This window comes from Xyrauchen texanus, chromosome 17 (genome assembly GCF_025860055.1).
Source record: "Xyrauchen texanus isolate HMW12.3.18 chromosome 17, RBS_HiC_50CHRs, whole genome shotgun sequence".
NCBI classification, from domain to species: Eukaryota; Metazoa; Chordata; class Actinopteri; order Cypriniformes; family Catostomidae; genus Xyrauchen; species Xyrauchen texanus.
The window spans coordinates 16,825,066-16,851,993 of NC_068292.1; the positions used below are offsets into that span (position 1 = coordinate 16,825,066).

General features: G+C 37.1%; 1 protein-coding gene across 1 annotated transcript; it reads left to right on the top strand.

Annotated features, from left to right (window-relative positions):
* LOC127657921 (zyxin-like) lies at positions 1-25,590 on the top strand. The gene is given in 11 exon segments (XM_052146914.1): positions 1-138; positions 13,439-13,640; positions 14,440-14,631; positions 14,634-14,689; positions 17,469-17,564; positions 18,303-18,857; positions 19,801-19,933; positions 22,069-22,238; positions 22,727-22,905; positions 23,352-23,472; positions 23,598-25,590. Coding segments are annotated over 10 exon segments (1,812 nt in total). The 5' UTR covers positions 1-138; positions 13,439-13,444; the 3' UTR covers positions 23,712-25,590.
* Positions 25,591-26,928: the final 1,338 nt, after the last annotated feature.

A 26,928-nucleotide genomic window follows, 5' to 3' on the forward strand; every position in this document is an offset into this window, starting at 1 on the left:
TCAGCTACAGTCAGTTCAGTCAGCTCCTCCCCCACTGCTGTAAACTCACAAGCTCACACACATTCGCAGATATATGCATTGGAGTATCCCTGGATCCGTCTAAAGTCAGTTGGTTGAGGAGGACAACAAATCTTTGAGGTAAGTAACGTTAACTTTCATTAAATGTATCCACTGCATTATACACCTACTCCATACACAGTTTATCATCATCAGTGTACAAGAGCAAACAGATAATATTACTGCCGAAGTGCTTAGCGTTACTAGGTTAATTGCCATAGCGTTACACTGCTTACGGCTTCGCTAACTGTCGTTAGCAGTCTGAGATAACATTAAAAGATAAAAAGCTGAAACTGACTTTGTACCCTGCTTTTCAGAATGAGTATACAAAAATATTTTAGCTAATCACTTTTGGCGAGGCAGGCTTTGGCTCTGTTTATGAACAGCTGTCAATTAAAACCTGGCTGGGGGTGATGAGCATCATGTATATAGGGAAGAATTGGGGGTTCGGTTTCTCACAATTCAATTTATTTAAAAGTTGCCTACTGCAGCTTTAAGAGCACGAAACTGTTTACAAGAACACAACACTAGCCTCTTAACTTTTCTCTCAAAGTGCACCAGATGGAAGTATTTCACTTTAAAATGTAAAACATTTTTTTTCATATGAACCATTTTTATGATGTTTAAATTATGCTTTTGAATAATATTTGAAGCTTGAAAGTTCTAGTCCCATGGAATATTTTCATGGAAAGAGAAACCAGTACATTTTTCAAGTTTTCTCCATTTCTGTTCCATTTCTGTTCCACCCCCAGAGGGTCGGCGGTCCACCCCCCCATAGTCTCACAAAATCCTGTGGGGAAACACTACATGCAACTAGAATTCAGGGTAACATGTTTTGTTCAGTTTAAAATAGGAGTGCAATGGTTCGTTATTATAATAATAACGAACCATATGGTTCGGAAAGCATTTGCTATGCGGTTCATCTCTAGTGTAATAACGCATCTGGATCATACAGTTTGGCGAATAAAATTAAGTGCCAAATAGACATGCACAGTTGTAACCTCTAATGAACCTGTATGGCTCTGTAGATGGACACACTCTGTCTGTATTTCACGTGGGTCAACCTTCTACTGCGAGAAGCTGTCCTATTAACTGTTAGTATGTTAAATCAGTTGATGACATCATAGCTCTTCATGTGTTAGTTGGCAAAATGGCAAGCGGAGAAAACAAGCCACAAGAGAGCAGCCCCTGCATCATTTAAGTCTCATGTTTGGGAACATTTTTTTATGCAGTCAATTACAACAGTAATGGTCAAAAAACATGTACAAAACAGGCAGTGTTTGCAGACATTGCTCGATGCGAGTGCCATATACTGATAATACACCAGTATTTCATTAGCTATTTACGCTGACTTTACCAGAGGATATATAGAGCATGGTGTGCACAGACCGCAGGTGAGCCTGAAACTGCACACAGACACACTCCTTTTTTGTCTTTAAACAGTCACTTGCTAGTAGACAGACATGAAACAAGAAATGGAAGTGGAGCGTAGTTCTAGCGGGAAGACCAGCAGGTGCACATCATCACATCATTAGCTGGGTAACTCCTAGCCAATCGCACGTAAGCCAATGCTTTATAAGTCTGCTCACAATCTATCACATTGCTGTTTCGGTGTGCTAACACTGCAACCTCCACCTCCCCACCACCACCAGTTGAGCCCTGTCCCGCAGAGGGGTAGGCTCCTCGCCCCTGCCTCCTATCTCCGGCAGGACATGACAGTTCCGGGTACAACTACCTCGGACTGCTGGACGGGGCCTACGCCAAAGAGAGAGACATCATCTCCCGTCTTACATCTATCAAATAAATGGCATCTCAAACTTGACTCAAGCCTGCGTGTCTTCCCGATAGAACTAATATGCTTGGGGTGTTCATAGCCAAAGTTATGTTGCCCTTACTCCATTGATAAAGATGTGGGATTTCCATGTTTTATTGATTAAAATACTTGAGTCGTGTTATGACCTCCATTCTTGTATTCATTTTAATAGCAAGTTTATTTCTATAGTGACATTGAATTGAGTTTGAAATGCACTTTATTTTGACGCATGTAGCATAACAATGAAGGTATTAAGTTAATGTTGAGTTTGTAATTATGGAAAGTGAAATGAAAATTAACCATGGTTTTACTATAGTAATGTTGTAGTAACCATGACTGTAATTGCATGACTGTTGTCACCATGGTTTTCTTAGCAGAAATCATGGTTTTCATAGAATGATTCATCATTACATGGTTTTATGTAGTAATACTGTAGTAGCTATTTATTAAACATGGTTTTACTATAATAATATTGTAGTAGCCATGACAGATGTAACAATGACTGCAGTCACCATTGTTTTCATGGCAGACATCATAGTTTTGATGCAATTAACCATTGTTTTACAACAGTCATATTGTAGTTTAAATATATTAACCTTGATTTTACTATGGTATTGTCATGTCAGTAACCATGTTAATTTTGTGGTTACTATGATTTTACTACATATACAATGTTTAAACTATGGTTACTATTTTAAAACCATAGTGATTTGTTGTGAGGGCAAATCTCTTGACGTATCTGTTACCAAATTTTTACTTTGGAATTGGCAGTAATATGTTTTCCCCCTGAACATAACAAATACCGAACCGTACTGAAACAGTGACCCTAAAACCGTAATACAAACCGAACGGTGAGAAATTTGAACCATTACACCCCTAGTTTAGACTGTTTATGACCTTACCCTGATTAAGGAATGCTGATTAAGGCATTTACATTATGGCTTATTAAAGGTGCATTTAGTAATTTTTTCCTCATTAAAATAGTTGTACTCCTTAAATTAATTAAAATGAAACATATGTATAAAATCATGATTACTCACATGAGATGAAGACTCTAGTTATTAGTAACCTTATAAAAGCTGTTTTATTCAACATGGAGAGTGTCCCTTCATGGGGGCTGCCATGTTAAGATCACATGACCAGCCAAATACTACTCACTTAATCTCAGTTACTGCCCTGTTATTGGACATTTTCCCTCATTAATGAAGTTTAAATAATGAATATAATAAAATGGATCATGGCTTACTGTAAATGGTGAATTTCTAAATTAGCATCTGTAACTGAAAACTATTGCTTTTGAATGATGCTGCATCCAAGCCGCTAAGTGTCAGTGCAAGCCTAAGACAACGTTAAACGCACCTTTAAGCATGATCGTGTAAGAATGAGAATGTTAATGCACTCTATGTACAGTATATATTGTGCGATGGTAGAAATATGAGGTAGATGAGGTAAGAAATCCATCGGAATAAATGAGGTAGAAATCCACGGGTAGAGGTTTGGTATGCTGTTTATTTGTGGTAGACGCATTTTAATAAGTGGGAATGACTGCTGTGAACACCAAAGAAAAATAGAAAAAACATTGGAGACACTTTCACAAACTATTTTATTTCACTTACTGGATAGGTTTACTGGCAATATTATCATTCATTGACATTCTGAGGGATAGTGTAAAAGAAAATTATATAAATTGTTAAAACATGTTAATGGTGAAAACATTTTATCAGTATTAACAATTCTGATGATATGCCACTGCTAGGCATACTGTATTTACTTGTGTTAAGTGCATTTGTTTAAAATCTCTGCATAATGCACGCTCATAATGACTGTTAAAACAAATGTTGTCAGTTGGAACAATACCGATTGTATCTTATTGCCATATACACTCACCTAAAGGATTATTAGGAACACCTGTTCAATTTCTCATTAATGCAATTATCTAATCAACCAATCACATGGCAGTTGCTTCAATGCATTTAGGGGTGTGGTCCTGGTCAAGACAATCTCCTGAACTCCAAACTGAATGTCAGAATGGGAAAGAAAGGTGATTTAAGCAATTTTGAGCGTGGCATGGTTGTTGGTGCCAGACGGGCCAGTCTGAGTATTTCACAATATGCTCAGTTACTGGGATTTTCACGCACAACCATTTCTAGGGTTTACAAAGAATGGTGTGAAAAGGGAAAAACATCCAGTATCGCGGCAGTCCTGTGGGCTGAAAATGCCTTGTTGATGCTAGAGGTCAGAGGAGAATGGGCCGACTGATTCAAGCTGATAGAAGAGCAACTTTGCCTGAAATAACCACTCGTTACAACCGAGGTATGCAGCAAAGCATTTGTGAAGCCACAACACGCACAACCTTGAGGTGGATGGGCTACAACAGCAGAAGACCCCACCGGGTACCACTCATCTCCACTACAAATAGGAAAAAGAGGCTACAATTTGCAAGCGCTCACCAAAATTGGACAGTTGAAGACTGGAAAAATGTTGCCTGGTCTGATGAGTCTCGATTTCTGTTGAGACATTCAGATGGTAGAGTCAGAATTTGGCATAAACAGAATGAGAACATGGATCCATCATGCCTTGTTACCACTGTGCAGGCTGGTGGTGGTGGTGTAATGGTGTGGGGGATGTTTTCTTGGCACACTTTAGGCCCCTACGTGCCAATTGGGCATCATTTAAATGCCACGGCCTACCTGAGCATTGTTTCTGACCATGTCCATCCCTTTATGGCCACCATGTACCCATCCTCTGATGGCTACTTCCAGCAGGATAATGCACCATGTCACAAAGCTCGAATCATTTCAAATTGGTTTCTTGAACATGACAATGAGTTCACTGTACTAAAATGGCCCCCACAGTCACCAGATCTCAACCCAGTAGAGCATCTTTGGGATGTGGTGGACCGGGAGCTTCATGCCCTGGATGTGCAGCCCACAAATCTCCATCAACTGCAAGATGCTATCCTATCAATATGGGCCAACATTTCTAAAGAATGCTTTCAGCACCTTGTTGAATCAATGCCACATAGAATTAAGGCAGTTCTGAAGGCGAAAGGGGGTCAAACACAGTATTAGTATGGTGTTCCTAATAATCCTTTAGGTGAGTGTATATCTGCTTGTGTTGAACATTTGCTCAAAACCTTGCATACTATAAATTAAATGTGACAAAAATGTAAACGATACAAGAGTCTATTTAATGCACAATAAAACAGAAATCCCAGCCAACAAAACCCATCTTCAGTCTGACCCATTATTAGATACCACAAACATAATGACAACACAGCTGTTAATGACTAAATGTTAACAATAGCACAGCAATAATTACATAATTTTTCAGAGATACCACCATGATTTTGGTATAAAAGGCACTTCGTTACAAAGACACGGAGTGCACTGCAAGTCAATATTAAAATATGATTAATATTTAGCTAAGAAAAACACTTAAGATCCGTAAAGTTCTTTATTAAAAAAGAGATACAAAGACAAAGATGCCGCAATATAGTATAGTATAGTATAGTCTTCCACTAGACCTCTCTCTCTGTCAGAAGATAGTAAATATCTCAAAATATCAGAGTTCTACATGATAAACAAAACCAGTCAACATCATCAGCTTGTTATGATAACCCACTCTTCTACCAGCACAAGAGTTGGGCTGAGTCAGCAGGGGAATATACAGTTTTAGAAGGCAGGAGTTGAAGTTATGGTAAAAATTAGCAAATATTATTGAATAATCTTAATTGCGTCTTTTCCAGTTAGAACATTTGATTCTTCAAAGACAATCCATGAAAAATCAGAGAGGTTACAAGGGGATACAAGGCAATGTTGCTGCAATATCATTTACATGTTAAGAGAACCCATATGGGAATTTATTTTTTCTCAGTTTTAAAGGAATTTCATGCAAATTAAATACACATTGTCCCTGCTGGACCAGAATTTCTTCCTAAGGTTACTTCAGTGTTTATTTCAGCTGTCAAAACTGCTTTCTATGCTTTAGCACTACCAATTGCGCCGATTTTGGAACTGTAGTGACTCCTGACACATGTTCCAAAACTCGCATTTTCTAGAATTTTAATAAAGTGAAAACAGAACAATTTATTTTCAACATGTCATTGTATTATGTTTTAGTAAATGAAGAATTTCTATACTGATACTCACAGCAGAATCCAAAACACAACATTTGAGGTTTATGTATTTATTTAGTCAAATACAGTGCTGCACAGTAGAGTGAAAGCAGAAAATAAAATCTTGTTTGTGAGATATTGCTTAGATATAATGTAATAATTATTGTTATATTATTATCATTATTAATACTACTACTTCGAATTTTACATTTTGCTATACAGAAGTAATATATATCGCTTTTTTACATTTTAGACGTCTTGTTAAAAGGGACTTTTATTTTGATGTTTTAGTGAGAACCAGATGCTTTAAACGACTTCACCTGACTTCTCTTTGTAAAAGCAGTTCACTTACTGATGAAGCTTGCAGCTCAGCCATGGTTTTTAATTAAAAAAAGGATTTTGTGGTTTAATCATCCATCATACTAGGAAAATCACGATGTTAATTTGATTAATTGTGCATTTATACATTAATTATATCCCAAGTTTGTCCATTTCCATGATATTCCGCTTTCTATAGTTAATAAAATTTTTAAGACTGGATTCTGCGATTCCGTCTGTTTTCCGCAACCCGGAAATCTTAGGGCACTAAGGTGTGAATTGCTCTATAGGAATCCGTTGTTTCTATTCAAAATTTATAAATCTGCATACGTGTGCAAAGGGCTTTACGTTATTTACACACGAGAGTGACAAATTAACACTTGCAACAGACGTGTCCCAAACCAGTTAAAGCTAGGGATGGGCATTCATCAATTATTTGGTATTCGAAAATTTAAGATCATAAAAAACAAATATTTTAATATTCTATTATTTAAATGAAGGTAATTAATGAGAGAGTAAAATAAAATATTTTTTTAGTCATAAAGGTTGCATCACCATTAAAAAAACAAGCTTCTATACAAAACAAGCTTATATCATGTCCTGTGTTTTTTGTTGTTGAAAATATTTAAACAAGCAATGCGTGAAAACAAAAATGTATAGAATGAAAGCATTGAAGCTCACGCAAAGCGAACAAAAAGAAAATGCTAATGAAGTAGACTGACGCAGTTATCGTACAGGATGAATACAAATACTCAATATATAATAGTTATGTTTATATTGTATATCATGTTTTTGTTTTTAGAAACATGCTCCGTAAACTATACTCATTTATATACACCAGTTTAAATTATGGAATGTCCCTTACCTCAGCTAGCGAAGACTTTCTCGGATGCCATGTTTGTTGTTTACAGAAATGTCACGGGGATTAGGTTGTTATGGGGACACCGCTTTCTGCCAAGCTGCACATATACGGGAGTAAAATGTACACCCCTTATCCAGTACATTTAACGACAGGAACCCAGCTTTCTAACAGTAAGCCACATTCTGGCAATAACCCCGTTTTTTTTGGTGTCCATCTGAACGTACTGACACAATGTTTTGCTCATCAAATGTGATCAACTTGTGTCCACATTCAACAGTGGCACCCAGTGCAGTCTGTTATAACTGCCAGTTTTAGTTTGTGTCTTCAGAATTTAACATGCATTTCACTGTATTTACGGCCAGAAAAGCAAAACTTTGCAACATATGAATAGTGTTTTTACTATTCAAATAATTATTGCAGAATGAATACTTGAGTATTCGACTCAAGCACATCCCTAGTCAAAGCAAGGGAGAACTTTAATGGATGCTGTAATTAGATACATTTTAGTTGTTTAGTTTGCAACTTTCTGCATTACTATAGAATTCAACAGATGTGAGGATGCATGTGTAAATAATCCATATCACCTATTTTATGAATGTCAGTCAGAATTTAGAGAATTATTTGTTTCATAGTAGTGTCATTGTTCATTGAGTCATTGCGTATGTGTGTGTGTTATAATGACAAACTTATCATTCATTTGTTATGAATAATCTTATCTTTTGGTCTCCATCCCTCAAGTTCCAAATTAAAACTGAAAATGAGGTGAAAGGTCTTTTATTTAAGTATTGAATTGTTTAATATATATATATATATATATATATATATATATATATATATATTATACACAGTATCTCACAAAAGTGAGTACACCCCTCACATTTTTGTAAATATTTGATAATATCTTTTCATGTGACAACACTAAAGGAATTACACTTTGCTACAATGTAGTGAGTGTACAGCTTGTATAACAGTGTAAATTTGCTGTCCCCTCAAAATAACTCAACACACAACCATTAATGTCTAAACTGCTGGCAACAAAAGTGAGTACAGTCCTAAGTGAAAATGTCCAAATTGGAGCCCAACGTGTCAATATTTTGTGAGACCTTGTGCTCCTCCACCTTCCGTTTGAGGATGCCCCACAGATGCTCAATAGGGTTTAGGTCTGGAGACATGCTTGGCATGCATCAAATGTTTACAAAAATGTGAGGGGTGTACTCACTTTTTATGAGATACTTTGTGTGTGTAAATATGTATGTATGTATATGTGTGTATGTGTATATATATATATATATCTATATCAGTTAGTTCTGGTCCTCAAATCTGATTGGACGAGAGACGTTCCACGAGCACTGATGGTCTGACAGAATCAGCACTCGGATGCTTCACTGTGTGTATCACCCAGCTTGAGTTCGTGCCATTCTAAACTAAGGTGTAAGAGCAGTGCATATATATAAGGAGTTAGTCTTTATTTTTGAAATTACATATGTTAGCCAGCAGGTGGTGGCAAAAGATCATGATTGTGTGTAATATGAGCCAGTTGGTAACATAAATTGAATCCGTTAGTCATTGTTTACATAGAACAGCGCTCTGTGATCGATACTACATTACTTAAGCTAGGACATTGTTTTAAAAGGCTTTAAAAGAACAATTTCAGGATTAAGGCTCATTGCAGCTGAGAGATACAAAGGACTTTTTGATTACAGAACTCGAGGTGCTTACCGAGTTTCCACATTGGATACACACTGTTTAAAATGGCGGAGGATATCGCCGTTTCTATAGTGATCGACTCTTGCGCGGCTACCACGAAATAGGGAGAAATACCCCCACTTGGATGCTATTTTTCCACCGAGAAAGCTGACCTTCAGAATGCTGACAGCATTTCTGCTTGGGAGTGGTAACAGGTGATCACACACACTCCGTTTCTCTCTCTCTCTCTCTCTCTCTCTCTCTCACACACACACACACGCACACCCATCCTTGTTTATCCAATAACTTGTTAGAATCAGCCCAATCCATACTATTTCTGAAGTGAACTTTTTGAATTACTAACGAAGGCTTGGATGCATCATTTGTTTTGAACCAGCAACAGCAGATTCTGATCCGTCGCGTAAGAAAGTAGTTCCATGCACAAATGCGTGTTTATGAACGTACTTGGTTTAAAAAAACATTTTTTTTACATGTACTTGTTCATTGAACTGTTGTATATAAGCAATATCACACTCGCAATCATGCGATATGGCCTTACATAACACTGCTGTAATTAACTACTGCCGAATCACAGCAGTGTTAATGTAGGGCCATAACGCACTCTTGCTCGTGTGATATTACTTACATACATATATATATATCCTGGCAGGCAAGTGTTTGGAATAATGTACAGATTTTGCTCTTATGGAAAGAAATTGGTACTTTTATTCACCAAAGTGGCATTCAACTGATCACAACGTATAGTCAGGACATTAATAATGTGAAATTATTTTTACAATTTGAACAAAATGTTCAGAACTTCTTAAACTACTTCAAAGAATTCTCATCAAAAAATCCTCCATGTGCAACAATGACAGCTTTGCAGATCTTTGGCATTCGAGCTGTCAGTTTGTTCAGATACTCAGGTGACATTTCACCACACACTTCCTGTAGCACTTGCCATAGATGTGGCTGTCTCGTCGGGCACTTCTCACACCTTACAGTCTAGCTGATCACCCAAATCCTCAATGGATTTAAGACCATATCACTCTTTTCTAATTATCTGTTGTCCAATGTCTGTGTTCTTTGCTCATTCTAACCAAATAAACTAAAACAATACTAACAAAAGTGGCTTTTTCTTTGCAATTCTTCCCATAAGGCCTGCACCCCGAGTCTTGTCTTTACTGTTGTACATGAATCTGGTTTTGAACAGGTAGAGTTCAATGAAGCTGTCAGCTGAGGACATGTGAGGCATCTATTTCTCAAACTAGAGACTCTGATGTACTTATCCTCTTGTTTAGTTGTACATCTGAACCTTCCACATCTCTATCTCTCCTTGTTAGAGCCAGTTGTCTTTGAAGACTGTAGTGTAAACTTTGTATGAAATCTTCAGTTATTTGGCAATTTCAAGCATTGTATATCTTTAATTCCAAAACAATGATTGACTGACGAGTTTCTAGAGCAAACTGTTTCTTTTTTGCCATTTTTGAACAAATATTGACCATTTGACATGCCAGTCTATTGCATAATGTGGCAAATCAAAAACAAACACAAAGACAATGTTAAGCTTCATTTAACAAACAAAATATCTTTCAACTGTGTTTGAAATAATGACATGTGATGTTCTAGTACCAAATTAGTAATTTAGCATGAGTACTCGAGGATAAGGTGTTGGAGTGATGGCTGCTGGAAATGGGGCCTGACTAGATTTGATCAAAAATGACTTTTTTCAAATAGTGATGGTGCTGTTGTTTTCACATCAGTGATGTCCTGACTATACTTTATGATCAGTTGAATGCCACGTTGGTGAATTAAAGTACCAATTTCCTTCTGAAACAGCAAAATCTGTACATTATTCCAAATTTTGGATGCCAGTGTGAATATATATATATATATGTTTTTACTGCTGTTTACTTTTGTACTATAGAGCACAGATCAGGTTGAGGTTGATAGAACTGCAATGAGAGGAACGAAAATGTGTAAAACTACATGTGAATAGGATACCATACAAAGCATGTCACCCTTCCTTCTCTTCTCTTTTTCTTTTTTTTTATCTTATTGTTCTCCATTGGCTGTTGACAAACTATAACATGATCTGACAGGATATAATGAGGTAATCGGGCAAGAATAACAGGCATGTGGCTTCAATAGGTAATGCTAGATACTTTTCTTTCTATCACAAAATTCTTGTATACATCTCCCTAGAAAGGCAACAGTGGGTTGAAGGCGAAAGCTGATTGGCTGGGATAGACAGCTGAATTTACTGCATGTAAAATGTTTACCATCATCCGTAATTCGTACTTTCAAAAGTAGGAGTCTTTGATATGGTTTACTGGCAGTATTACGAGAATTACAGTGGAAAAAATAAAAAATTACTCAGTCATTGGGTCAAATGAGACTTGGATCTGCTGCAGTAGAAAGAGGAGGAGAGTGAGGTAATGCCTTGGTTTTTAATGGCAAACATGCTTGAAGAAAATATTTGTGCATAACTCATGCTATTAGAGCACTCCTGAGGAATATCACATCCACATGTCTCAAGCACTTCAACAGTCTCTAGCTCAAGTTCAGTTGACCATACCTAAGGCTTTAAAAGCGAGAACGTCCGTTCGCTTGCATGCACACATTCAGAATGGAAATTATATCCTCTAGACGACAGTGTATCGTGATGTTTCTTTCACCATCTTTGTCAGCTGTCCTGCTAGTACGTGACTTAAAGGAAGCGTTCATGCAAAAATGAAAATCTCTCATTATTTACGCAACCTAATGTTGCTCAAATGTTATGACTTTTTCTTTCAAGGGACACAAAGGAGAAATTTGAATAATCTTTGTAATGAAAATGAATAGCCTCCGATTGTCAAACTCCAAAAAGGACAACAAATAAACCCTGCCTAAAACCACAGCAAAAAGTGACTGTTGGATTCAGAGAGTGAGAACTTTTTTGGATTTGAAACAAAGTCAAACAAAGTGTGGAAATGAAACCAGTCAATTTAGGCAGCAAAACAGTACCTGAGATTATATAAGTGGAAGTGGCCTGAAGTATATGGACAATGTTGGACATACATTTCTAATTTGGCTATTTCAGCTACGCCTATTATAAGTTTCAGCATGACAATGGCCATGTCCAGACTAGCCCCATGTAGTGTAGTGTTTGTTTGGCATCTACTTCATGAAAATTATTGTTGGCAATATTTTAGTAAAGGATTTCCTTGTTTTACCTCACCCAAGTGATGAATAACGGTTGGGCAGACAGACAGTTGTTTAGTTCCGATCTGGTTAGACAGTGCGCTATTCATGGCTTTTGCATGTTAGTTTTAAACACTGAAAAGTTTACAGTAAAAACTTGCCTTCCAAGCCAGAAATTTTGTGCTGAAAAGACAATAAACAGCAATGTGGACCATGATGTATTTACTTCTGTGTAATTACAGTAAACTCAAAAGAGTAACAGATCATCGCCACCTGTTCAGCATAACTAAAGAATGCTTTTGAAATTATCTTATTTTACAACCATTATGTTATTGGAAAAACTCTGCAAACATTGCTAAATTGCTCAAGTTCAGGCTGTTCAAAACTTGCAACCACCAATATTATATTTTAGAATTTTTAATGTATTATTTATTTCCATTTTATTTTAAATTTGTAATGTCAGTTAAAAAAGTTTTTTTTCTAGTTTTATAATAACTTTTAGTTTTTCCAAGTATATTTAGATTGTATTTTGTCATTTAGAGTTTACTTTTTTTTTTTTTTTTTTTTGCCTTAACTGATCTAATTAAAATATTTAATATCTCTGGGGCATTAATAGTGGCATTTTCATCTTTAATGTAGACAGGTTGTAAAGGTTTTAGTTTATATGATATACTGGGCATCTTAAACCAAAATTATTTTGTAGTCATTTATTTTATTTTAGATCAAATTTGATGTATTGTAGTTTCGATTAAATACAAACATTATGTGAAAAACTGTAAGTTAACATTTCATTTAGTTTTGCTAAATAACACTTGGGAGATGTAGGAGAGGACTTTGATTTGGCCCAGATGTTTAATCTACTCACAGGAGGACTCTCTAGAGCAGGGGTGAGGAAAGAAAGGCCTCAGGGGTGTAGGACCGCAAGACTATTTTGCCCAGCATGCGAGGCCATTCGAGAAATTATTTTTAATTTTAAAATTATTTTTAACTGTAAAAAATAATAATTATAGAAAGATCTAGTATGAAAATATTACAATTTCAACCCATAATCAGAAATGGTAAGCAATTGTATGGCCCACGAATTATTTTGTAAATACTCAAATGGCCCTTAATAGGAAAAAGGTTCCCCACCCCTGCTCTAGAGTATCAATTCCACACAAACAAAGCTTTTCCAAACACCGAAGCAATAGACCACTGACAAAACGTTCAGATTTTACATGTGCTATTTTGCCAAACTATGCAAACATGATCAGTCCTGGTGGTCTTGAATTCGTTTTTTTTTTTTTTTTTACATTGCACATGAACTGAAAAAGACAAGTAATTTTAAACTGTAACACTGATGCATTTTGTTGTTTGTTGGCTCATGACTATAATGCCCCCACATATTGTCCATTATTTTCAGATTAAGATGGCTGACTCCAGCAGCAGCAAGCCCTTTGTGGTAACTTCCTCTGTGTCCCTCAAAGTCACCGCCCCTTCATTCTACAACCAACCAAAAAGGTTTGCGTCAGTCGCACCTCCACGGCCCAAGGTACAGACCATAAGCACAGGCGTAATTGGGCGAGTTGGAGAGATGCCCCCACCCCCTTCAACAGTTTGTGAGGGTAAGACTAATTCCTTTCAATTAAATCTCTTTCATTTATTAAACTATTTTCTTTAAAGTTAACTACCTGTGAGAACTTAACAACGTGTACCCCTTTTTCCACTGATATCTAGTTCAGATGATTTGTTTTGCATCACCTTAGACTGGTGATGCGGTTTGACATCAGGAACTGGCATCGTCACCTTTATTTAGAAAAGGGGCATTATAGACCTTATCCTTTTAACCAAAGCAACTAGTAATCATATTTTCTTCAGTTTACCATCTCGAAAGCCTCAGTTGGATTGTTTCTGTTTTATTATTACATAATACTGTATATGAGGTGCTTTTGAAAAGTTGCACTACCTGTTTTTTAGACTTGAGCTTTGTTTATTTTTGCCAAAACTAACATCTTGCACAATTTTAGTAATCCTCTCCTTTTAGCCTTTCATTGCAACGCATGTGCTTGGCAACAAAGTGCATTTCCAAACATTACTGTTAGAGAGATTCTGTACAAGAGAAAACAAGTTACCACTTTCGAGCCAAGTGTTAAAGCGTTTTACGCGGTTGAATCTTACTCAAAGCATTGCATTGCAATGCATTATTTTGTATTCAATAGCTATATTGTCCATGTAATTCCAATTCCGAGGATTCCAAGAGTTGTATTTATAAGAAGCAATGATGTAAATATATACTTGTACACTATATACAAAAGCTATGTGATCTTGCTTTGTGTTTAGGTGAAAAGACACAGCGGAAATGTTTGTGTTTTGTCATTGTTAATTGGTGCTAGTGTAATGAAATTCACTGCCTCTGTCTATTAGACTTCCCACCCCCTCCGCCTCCTCCGCTGGATTATGCAGAGCTCCCAGCCCCCCCTCTGGAGTGCCATATCACACCCCCTGCATCTGATGTTCCTCCTCCTTCATTCCCAGCCCCGCCCCCCGTTGCAGAAGACCTGCCCCTCCCTGCACCTCCCGAGGAGTTCACCTCCGTACCCTCTGCCCCCTTCCCGCCTCCCCTCCTCCTCCTCCTCCTCCTCTTCCTGAGACTGGTGCAGGTGGTAACTCTCAGGTAAGCCTCCAGACATTGGATTTAAGTGCAGGCTGATTTCAAGTCTTCAGCAAGAGATGTTTACCTTAAAATAAAAATTCTGTTATCATTTATTCAACCTCATTTTGTTCAAAACCTGTACAACTTTATTTATTTCACTGAACCTAGAAGACAATATTTTGCATAATGTCCAAATTCTTTGTCATTTTTAAGAGCCTAAAAGAAAACATGAGCACTCATTTTGCAAATATATATTTTCCACAGCAGAAAGTCAAATGGGTTTTGAATGACATTAAGGTGTTAGTAAATGATGACAGAATTTATACTATTCCCTTAACTGCCCATAAGTCTAAAGCCATTTAAAATGCTTCTGCATTGTACCGACCAATATTTCACTGCATTTGCCTTTATTACGGCTTGATACGGAATTCCTGCTAGAACATTTTACAGAATTAAATTATCCTAGTTCATGACCCAGTTATGTGTGCTGGCTGCTGACATGTGTATATAAGCCCTGGCTCTATTAGTGGATGTGTTATTGTGGTGTGTGCAATATTTAATAATTGGGCAACATCATAATTTTCACAGTACCTTGTTGAATCATACAGACCTAGTTTAAGCAATAAAACTACAGCACAAAAACATTGCAATTTGTTCATGCAGCATTTTCTTAGAAATGTATCTAAGTGTGTGTGTGTGAGAGAGTGTGAGTGTGTGTGTGTGTGTGTGTGTGTGTGTGTGTGTGTGTGGTTTACGAGGACAATTGTTTAGGTTACAAACTGGCAATTACAAGGGTATAATGAGAACATTTCTAGTGTCCCCATAATTGAAATAGCGTACAAAACATATTAAACAATGTTCTGTGAGGGTTTGGTTTAGGGGTAGGGTTAGGTTTAGGGGATAGAATATATAGTTTGTACAGTATAAAAATCATTATGTCTATGGAAAGTCCTCATAATGATAGATAGACCAACGTGTGTGTGTGTGTGTGTGTGTGTGTGTGTGTGTGTGTGTGTGTGTGTGTGTGTGTGTGTGTGTGAGATCACTCTTACATTGCCACAGTCAGGCAGTGAAGCTCACTGTAATAGAACTTAGTCAAGGTAGATGTCATATTTAATTTTTGCATGAATGAAAGTGAGGCTGTGAGGAAGAAAAGTACCGTTCATTTAGTTTGTTGTACTGTTGTGCATAATTTCGGCACCGTTAGCTTCACCAAACAAAATAATAAAATGATGACTCTTTTCAAACTGGTTTCTTGGAGAATACCCCCAGTTTACAAAGAGATGTTGTTTGAGCCAAAGTTTCTGTGTTGGGAGGTCGGGATCCTCAAACAGAAATACCATTATTTTCATAGCACGACAGAGCCATAGTGTTTACACTTATCAGTAAACCCCAAAGTATACTTCGGTTTTGACGTGAACTCTTGGCGTCTACATACAGTGGAACGCTCAGACTTTCGAAGTACTGTATACTTCATTTAACTGTGCGCGCATACACAGGCCGTTGGCCGTTGCGCGGTACGACTGCTATGAGATACTGGACTGTTTCTCTTCAGGAGTTTAGACCCATAAAAATGTATTTTATAATCCTTCAGCTCGAGTTATACAAATGCGGGTTTCCAGACCTCCTCACACATGTGCTTTTGACATGCACATCTACTGTTGTTTTTTCCACCATCGTCTCCTGTTGTTTTTCTGCGATTACCTCTTCTATCACTACTTCATGACCGCAGTGGCTCAACGGTGAGTTTTGCTACCTTGTGGGCCAACTAATGACTGTAAATAATTCCAGGCACATGTGTTAGAGTACACACGATTACATAAATTGGGTTGCATGCGTTTAGTGCTCGTGAAATGGTGGTGAAATTTGCATCACACGTCCTGTACGCAGACACCTAGAGTTTGCATCTGGTCTGACCGAAGTATACTTGGGCTTAAGCCAACTTATTAATGACTTTGGTTGTAGTTGTATCTGCATATGAAATTAGTATAGATTTTAAAGTATAGATTGGATTGTGATTTTATCGTAGAACAAGGACTACACACTTCACCTTTAAGTCAAAAAGACACCTCTCCAAAAAATTTCCATTGGACAATTAAAACAAATATGTAATCTAGCACATTCAAAGAATGTTCCAGGTTCAATACAAGTTTTTTCGAAATTATAATTTTTTTATGCCACTAATGCTGTTGATTGAGTTGAAATGCTATTGAGTCGTCAAGTGTATTTAACCTGGAACAATCCTTCAAGAACCCCACAGCCTCATTTTCATTAGAGTCAAATAAAATAGATAAAAAAATAAAATACGACTATGATCATAGAAAAGTGCATGTTTCCGCTTCAAACAGGGCTCATTGCTGTGATCGAGTGAAAGACTGTCATTTGTTTCTTCATCCCTCTCATTGTGGATTCAAACACACATTCTGCCCTTTTATTTTCTCAGAATTTACATTAATTATACTCCAGGCACAGTTTCTTTCATCCTTATTTATATCTGTACTCCACACATTTTAGTTTCTCCTCAGGAGTATTTTGTTCAGCTCTGACCCTGTTATTTTCTCTTCCATATTTATATAGTCTATTTTATTGCTAAGTATCTCTTTCCCACCCTTTTATTGCCTCAAATTTGAATGTGCTTGCTCTCTTTCTCACATAACATCTGATCTCATGGATGATTCATGCTTTCTTGTCTTCTCTCTTGTCCTAAAACACATCTTCTCACCCCACACTTATTTTGTCTCATTGCTTCGCTCCTCTCACCCTCCTCCTCCTCAATGTGTCTCTTTTTCTCTGGCTGTAGAGGCTGCTGGAGAAACAGACAAGTTTTGACAGGCAGCTGGGCTCTTTGTCTGATATGCTATCAGAGATGGAGACTAGTGGACCTTTTAAACCAAAGGTAAACACAACAAACAACCTTTTTAACCTCTGACATGCTAATCTTGACCTTCACGATTTAATTACTTCACTTTAATGAGCCTAAAAGTGATGGTTCACCAAAAAAAAAAAAAAACTGTCATCATTTAATAACCCTTGTGTTGTTCCAAACCAGTACGACTTTCTTCAGTGGAAAACAAAAATAAAAGTTTAGCAGAGTCTTCACAGTGCTCTTTCTTCGTGATGAAAGCATATAGTGAACAAAGGGACCAAAAAGCACCATAAAAGTAGTTTATACGACTCAATATTCCAGTCTTTTAAAGCCAGATGACTTAAAATATAGTGCTCAAGTCATATAGACTAATTTTAAAGTATATTAATGGTGCTTTTTTGTTGTTGTCCTTTTTAGAGCTTCTTAGCCCCTGTTTTTACTGTATGCTTTCAACTTTCATTGTTTTCCACAAAAGAAAGATAAGTTATGGTTTGGAACGACATGAGGGTCAATGATGATTCTATTGTTATTTTTGGGTGAATAACCTTTTAAGCAGTTTGAACTTAAAGTTTTCATGACAATGATAGGTGGAGGATATAGGAATTCGTCATGTATTGATAACAATGTACTGATTCTCTAGAACAGCAATTTTCCAGAATCTCAGTCTTGCAACACTCTGATGTTACAATTTAGTGATTGTGTAAGCCTGTTAAGTTCCTTTTTCCCATCAGATGTGTGACACATGCTTCTGTCTATTTGTTTGGTCAGTTGCCTAGCCAATTTTCATCAGTACCAGCATCAAAGCCGGCAGCACCACCACCAACTGCCCCCAAGCCCGCCCTTTCCTTTCTGCCCCCTCCTGAACTACAGGATAGGCCTCCCCCTGCCCCCTGGGCTGAGGAGCTGCGTGCCCGAACAACTTTCCGACCGGCAAATCAGAGCCAAACCTCTGCCCCCGCCCCTACACAGTCATTGGCTAAAGGCCCATCTGTTGCTCCGAAAACCAACTTTACTCCCAGTCAGCCAAATTCTAATTTTGGCTCTAAAACAGTGAGTGCCGCGCCCTCAGGGGTCGCAAGAGGGTTTAATCATGCCATTAAACCCCCTGCCCAAAGCTCATTTCCACCACCACCTGCTGCTCCTCCTGCCCCTGTTGCTCCTCCAGCAAGTGTTCCTGCCCCTGCACCTGCTTTTAATCACTCTGTAACATCACCTATTGGCAGCCAGCAAAATGTTGCCCCGCCTCCTCCAGCTGCACCTCAGTTCAAGACATCACCTGTGTCATCATTCAATAGACCAACAGGAAACACTGGCTCTACAAAGGTGGGTGTGCTTTAGATTGTAACATGATGCATTAATATAATTTTGAAAAAGATAATGTAATAAGTTAGGAACTAATAAATCATGACAGAATTTTAATTTTTGGGTGAGTTATTCCTGTGAAGTATTAAGTAAGACTAGGTTTTACTCTGGTTCTGCATTAGTGCTGCTTCATGGCCACATTTAGCACACATTTTGTTTTCTATCGGCTGCAAATAAGGATCAACACACATTCACTGTGTATTGGAAGACAGAGATGTAACTATAACCTATCATTTACATGTGAAGAAAAACCCAAACCATCTTTTCTAATATGGGTTCTAAGACAATTGATGCAAATATAATACAGATCCTCACTGCCGGTTTAGGACTTCTTTCTTGAGTTAATGCAGCGTTTAATGGCGTTGGTCAAAACCGCTTTCTGTGCTTTAGTGCCACCAGTTACGCTGGTTTTGATAACTGCAGGGGCTCCTAACACATCCGAATCTCATATTTTATTGGCTGGGGCATTTCAACACAGGGCAAGGGGAAAAGAATCTGCATACTCGCTGTAAAAAAAAAAAACAACTGTGTGAATGGCTCCATAGGAACCCATTGTTTCTGTTAAAAATCTTCATTGCAAAAAAAATCTTCATTGCAAAAAACATTCTTGTTTGGTGTGAAAGGTCCTCATAGGCAGCAATAATTGGAAAAATAGCCCTATCACAATTCATAGGTACATATAACAACAAGGTCTATACCGTTAGTTAGATTATGATTACTGAACAATGCATATCAATTTCAAATTTCAAACGTACATTTTACTAATCTTAAATTTCTTGAGTATAAATTTGACAAATAAAAATAAAACTGATACAGCAACTAAGTCAAAAAGTACAGTAGTAGTTTGTTATGCAATTTCTAGTTTTAAAGGGATGTTTTGGAGTAATATGCTGTTGTTTGCTAGCTGTCTGGTTCAGGCTCTGGGCCTGGTGGAGCTCCTCTCACCATGAGGGAAGTAGAAGAGCTGGAGAAAATGACAAAGGATTTCATCAAAGACATGGACAAACATCCTCCTGTGAGCACCTCTCCAGCTACAGGTACACACACACACACACACACACACACACACACACACACACACACACACACACACCGTTATCACCTGTCGTCCTACAGGTACACACACACCATTATCACCTGTCATCCTACAGGTACACACACACCGTTATCACCTGTCGTCCTACAGGTACACACACACCGTTATCACCTGTCCTCCTACAGGTACACACACACCGTTATCACCTGTCCTCCTACAGGTACACACACACCGTTATCACCTGTCCTCCTACAGGTACACACATACACACACACACACACACACACACACACACACACACACCGTTATCACCTGTCCTCCTACAGGTACATACACTTCGCACTGACTGAACTCTAACCTCTCCATCCTGCGCAAACACACCCACACCCTTTAGATTTCACTTTGCATTCCTTTTAAAACTTTTTCTCTTTGCATTGATGTCTTGGTTCTGTCATTATTTTGATACTACATTTCAGCCTCACTGGCTTCCATATGGCATATGTTGGAAGCACAGCAGACAATCTGTAATAAATATGGACTGTGTGATGGTGCCAGACTTCTCTTCCTCTGTCTGTCTGTCTCTCACTCACTCTCTCACTTTATCTGTCTTGTGTAGGTGTTCTGGTTCATACTGACTCTCTATGTTAGTTTATTTTTCTAAACACCATATCAGTTCACCTCTCCCTTGTCTGTATTTTTGAGTGTTATAGTTATGTTTCTCTGTCTTTGTCAGCATTGATTTTGTAGGTGCCTCTTTAGTGGTTTAATTTGTTGGCCAACCCAGAAGGCTAATTACTGTGTGTTTTAGAATAGCGGTTTTCGATTTTCATAAATTACAATCAAACCTCAAATATGAGTTTTATGCTTTATAATCACAAGTTGCTAATTAAGTACCACAGCTACCACAAGTATGTTTAAATGCTCGATGAATCATGCAATCGTTTTTTTGTTTTAATCGTAAATGTTTTCTTATGTTTTAAGCACACTGAGCTATCTTACATACACAGTCTTACGCCGATTATGCTTAGCCCAACAATATGTAAGGTCATGTAAACTCCTTAAATGGCTTCCCTTTATCAGGGTAAAGTCATACAGCTTAAGTAAAAACCCATCGACACCCTGATCTCGCGTTGCATGCAAACACCTTCACTAGTTCTCTTACCGGCTTGATGTTGCACGTTCGAATCCAGGGCGTGCTGAGTGACTCCAATCAGGCTTCCTAAGCACCCAATTGGCCTGGTTGCTAGGGTGGGTAGAGACAGATTTTTGGTAGTTAAAAAAAAAGAAGTGTATTTTTAAAATGTATGGATTTAGATATGGTTTCCAGTTTCATAAAAAAAAAAATTATTTAATTTAATTGTGTAACTTTGTTAAATATTACTCAATTTTGTTATGCAATTGAAATGCTTATATCTTGAAATATCATCGTTTCAAGGCGGGGCGTAGCAAAGAGTCAATTAGTCAAATAATCTATAAAAAAATAAATAAAAAAATACACCCCAAAAAAAATAATTATGTATATCCTTATTTACTTACCCTTATGTTGTCTCAAACTCATTTGACTTTCTTTCACTTTCTTCCACAGAGCACAAAGATTTCTTTTGGAGATTATAAAAACGCAAGTGAATAGTGATCAAAACTTTAAAGCTCAAAAATCAGCATAAAGGCAGCTTTAAAATTATACATACTACTCCAGTGGTTTAATCCATGTCTTATGAAGTGATCCAAACAGTTTTGGGTGAGAACAGACCAAAATGTAACTCCATTTTCACTGTACACCTTGCCATTGCGGTCTCTTGGCACAATCATGGTTTTAAGCTTGATTAAACTTCCTAGTGCTTGACGCATCCACAGAGCACTAGATGGTGCTATAAGAAGTGTAATCAAGCTTGAAATGGTGATCTCCAAGAAGACTGCACATGTCAAAATTTATAGTGAAAAAGGAGTTATACATCTGTTCTCATCCAAAATGAGACGCAGTGTAAAGCGCTTTGAAAACCGTTAAGGCTTAAAATCTGCACTATATAAGTGCAGACCATTTACCAATTACATAATTAAAAACTACACCATAATTAACATCCCTTACATTTAAGTTTGTCTATTATTTGTTTCTAATAAAAAAGTTTTCTCTTTCAGAGGTGTGTGGTAAATGTGGAGAGGCTTTGTCCAGATCTCAGCCCGCAGTCAGAGCGATGGATAAACTTTTCCACTCAAATTGTTTCTGCTGCGTTACCTGCCTACACCCCCTGCAGGGCATGCAGTTCTACGACCGTGACGGCACACCTGAGTGTGAGGACTGCTACACGGTGAGGAAAAACATCTTTAGATATTTTTTTATTTATATTTAACTATATTTCTATACATTTAGATTTAATTATTAAAATGTATTTGACTTGTTTTTCTATAAAAATAGCTAAACATCCATACAGAAAAAATTTAGCTGAACAGTGTGAGAAATGAAGGCTTGTTTTCAGAGTATGTATCTTGAATATAAGTGTATATTGTCCTGTGGAAGTGGCAGATTTGTTCAAGTGAAAAACCACAAAAAATATCTTCCAGTCCCACAGACCAAAATACACTCAAGATACATACTCTGAAAACAAGCCTTAATATCTTACACAGTTTTGCTTATCAACTAACTATAACTTGCTGTGAGGATGTTTAGATATTTTTACTGGAAAACAAGACAATATACTGATTAATTCATTCATAAAATTATTTTTGCCGTGTACCATTTTGTTCTGAGAAGGTAAATGTCTATTTTCTCTCTATTTTTCTGTATGTGTGTTTCTAGAAGTCTCTGTCAGTGTGTTCACGCTGCGGGGAGCGAATCACAGATCGTGTCCTGAAGGCGGTGGGCCGATGTTTCCATTCCCACTGTTTTTGCTGCACTACATGTAGCTGCACCCTGGAGGGCGCTCCATTTATCACTGACGATAACAACAACCCCTACTGTGTCAAAGATTACCATCGGTGAGCCATTGCACTGAACCACAGCACTCAATTATACTGTTAACTCTTCAGTAGTTTAGCTAATTATCCCATTTAAGGAACCATTCACCTATAAATTACAATTCTGTCATCATTTACTCACCCTCATGATGTTCCAAACCCATATGACAGTTTTTTTTTTGCCGTACACAAAATGAGAAATATCAAAGAATGTACCTCCCACTCATTTTCATATAGTGAAAGTGAATGGGGATACTTTGTTGAGCTCCATAATGACAAAATAAAAGACAAACTTATTTTGAATAATATGTGGGTGAGTAAATGATGACCAAATTAGAATTTTTGTGTAAACTTTCCCTTTAATACTATCGTGAATGTCATAAAAGAGAGATTCTATATATGTTCTGTCTTGTCAACTTTTAATGCTCTCATTTTCATTCTCTTTCGTATTTTATTCTGTCTCTCAGTCGTTTCTCTCCACTTTGCGTAAGCTGCAATGAGCCAATTGTTCCCGACCCTGGAAGTGAAGAGACAATCAGGGTTGTTGCCTTGGAGAAGAACTTTCACCTGAAGTGCTACAGATGTGAGGTACGAAGAGACATAATTTATTTATTCGTTCAACATATGTTCTAGCGACAAAGTAGTCAGCAGAAGAATCATAAAAATAAAAAACCTGCTTTAAAATAACAAATTGTTCCTCTTTTTCATTGCAGGATTGTGCCCGCCCCCTGTCCATAGAGGCAGACGCTGATGGCTGCTACCCATTGGATGGTAGAATTCTGTGCATGAAGTGCCACTCCCAACGAGCCAAGCAGGCAAAGCCGTGATTGGTGGAAACCTACCACAAACCTAACCCAAATTTAAGACACAAAAATTGTCTCAGTTTTGATCATGTATTTGCCACATATCTTTTGTGTTTTATATTCCTCATTCTTTTTTGGCTTCCTATTTTCTTGCCTTCCTTAATGTCTGTTTAGCTGACAAAGCTCTGCTGCCTTTCCTTTTCTGAATGGCCTTATTCAGAGCCAAGGCCATACGTACCCTCCAAACACCTCTCTCTTTGCTGATCGGGCTTGATATGTGTGAGCATAATAGTAGTGCCTCCGTCTTTACTTCTTATTGGCTGAATGTTGAGCCAATGACACAATTTAAGCCCTAGATTGTTTGATATATAATGTGGAGTGGTGGAGAAGGGATGGGAGTTTAGGGTGGAATTGATTCGTTGTTTGGACCTAACTGTGACTGAGTCAGTGCAGAAGCACTGTACTGCACTTCAGTCTCAATTCAGCGAGCCATATGACTCCCAGCATGCCTTTAATAAAACTCAAAACATCCATAAATTGTATCACAGTTGACTACTGAGGGGACACATAAAGTCTGTATATCCACAGCAATGCATGCACTTTCAATAGGGCTTCTCCCAAACAGACTTTTTAGCTTTTAGAAAGGCTTGGTATGATGTGTTTCTAGAGTCAGAACATAGATGTAAAAAAAGCAAAAACTATGGGAGGAAAAGGGGGGAACAGTGCTATTTGTTATGCATGCTTCATTTATTGAACTGCTTGCTTATAATATTTAAAAAAAGCAAAAAATTCCTTTGACCTAAAAGATATTGAACAAAATATGATGAGACAATGATGAGTTTTTGCATTGATTATCACAGCCAGTATCAATTGAAGAATATTTTCCATAACTGTTTTCCATTGTTTGAGAACATAACACATTTTGCCAGAGGTATTTAGTGATTGCACAACTGCATTAAAAGTATTTCCAATTTACATGGACATACTGTAATAAGTCTATGACAAGACATTGTAGTTACAGCTTTAAAGAAAATAGTTATAGATAGATTAGTGATTAAAATAGTATTATCTGCACAAAGGCTTAAAGGGTATCCTTAATTAGAGCCGCCTTGTTGTATGCAACAGAATTAATTTGACATCTTAAAGCTGAAAAGATAAAAAAAAATTATAAATGTTTGGTGAAAAAAAAAAGCCAATAGTTTTACTGTGGATACAACTGATTCAGCATGATACAAAATAAACATAGTTTTAAATAGTCAGCATTCCCTGTAGTTCGTTCAAACACTTCTAACTGATTTTAGTTTCTTGATCAGTTCTTATGTTAAACTTTAAGAAAAGAACGTTCTGTAGTGTATCCTCAAAAAAGGTCTTATTTTAGTCATACTAACACCACTGTTGTTCAGTGTGGCTTTAAGGGAGCTTGGATATAATTTTGAGAATAACATTAACCTGTTTGCATAACTCAAAAACATTAGGTTTGTCCGTCTTTGTATCTCCAGGTGTGTCTTCCTCTCTGGCCTTGTCCTTGGCTCTCCAGTCCAAGAAATTTTAGTATTTGACGTAGCCGAATAAAAAGTAATGTCTCCTTTCATAAAAAGAAACAAAGGAATGACCAAATCTAACCCATTGTGCATGATTTGTTGATATGTTGTTATTGTCATGTTATAACAGTGTTTTCATACATCATGTTTCAGTAAGAAGTGATTGATCATTTGAACACTTCTAATTTAGCCTCTCATGTATTTACTGTTATATAAGTGCTTTATAAACTGAACATCTAAATTCCTCTCTAATATGTGAATGTGTGTATGTTTACGGTCAGAAGTATGCCAACATATTATTTTTGCTTTTATTGTTTTTCTCCCACATTTGTACTGTATTCTAAACTAATAAAATAGCTCAATTCTGATTGACTGATTCAGTAGATGTTTTTTTCTATTGCTCGATCATAAATAAATGTACGTTTGTTTTGTAGTTTTTTAATTTGGTTGGCCAAGCATTCCAAGGACGCTAGTGCATTATTAATTGTAGGTCACTATTTGATCACTCCACTTCACTGTGCTCACAGCTTTCCAAATAGTGGTGGGGAATTTGATTCATTGTTCATTTCTTTTCACGATTCATTCATTAATCATTTCTGCAGATTATATCTTACACCAGCAGATAGCAACTAAATGAACCAATTTGGTAAAAAAAAAAACAGCCGTTCACTGAAACAGTGGAAAAGAATGAGAATTAATTTACTTAAGTTTCATTCAAACACTCTCGAGTGAGACACAATATCAGCACTCTTGCTCATGCAATATTGCTTAGTCAAAAACCAAATCACTTTTTGAGAATGCATAAATAGGCCTACATACAGAATATACATAACATTAAACTGGTTTGCAAAAGTACTTCAGACAGTTATTGCAATGAAACAGTCTTAACATTTTTCAGTTTCAATTTCATGTGATAGGAGCATGTATTTTCTTTTTGTGAGTGCTTGCGTCTTGTGTCGTGTGACGCCTTCTCAACATGCTTGTTTCCACGCAATGTGTGACGTGCTCTTTTGTGGTTTCACTCCTCTTACACCCCTTCATTTCTTATCAGCACACTCCAGCCTCACACATACCGCTGATAGGAGTGCCGACGTGTGTGTGCGCAGGTTTGGGTGGTTTAAGAGGAAATGTTTTTAGGTTATACACTAGTAGTTATGATGGTATTATGCTGTAAGTGTGGTTTATGAGGACATCCGTAGTGTTTTATTGAAAATGTAAAAATGCAGAAAGTTTTTTGTTAGGGTTAGGGGATATAATCTATAGTTCATACAGTATAAAAATCATTACATCTATGGAGAGTCCTCATAAACCACAAATACCAAACTATGTTTGTGTGTGTGTGTGTGTGTGTGTGTGTGTAAAAATATCACATTGGAGGTGTTAGGATGAACTATACAGCTTCATTATACACTAATGTAACTTTAATCAAATACTAATTGGATTGTTTTATGTGTGTTGTGTTTTTCCCCAAGTTAAACTTCGGTGTCTTAATCCAAATAATGGACTTTGGGCTACAATCTTTTTCTGGATAATATGAATTTGAGTAATAATGAAAAAAGGATATCCAGTACCATTATCAAGTACAGTGGAGCCCACTTTTTATTTTTTATTTTTTTATTTTATGTTTTTTTTTTCATACAATTTGATTCCATTTGTTCAAATATTATACGCTCAACCATATTGTTGAATATTGAAATATT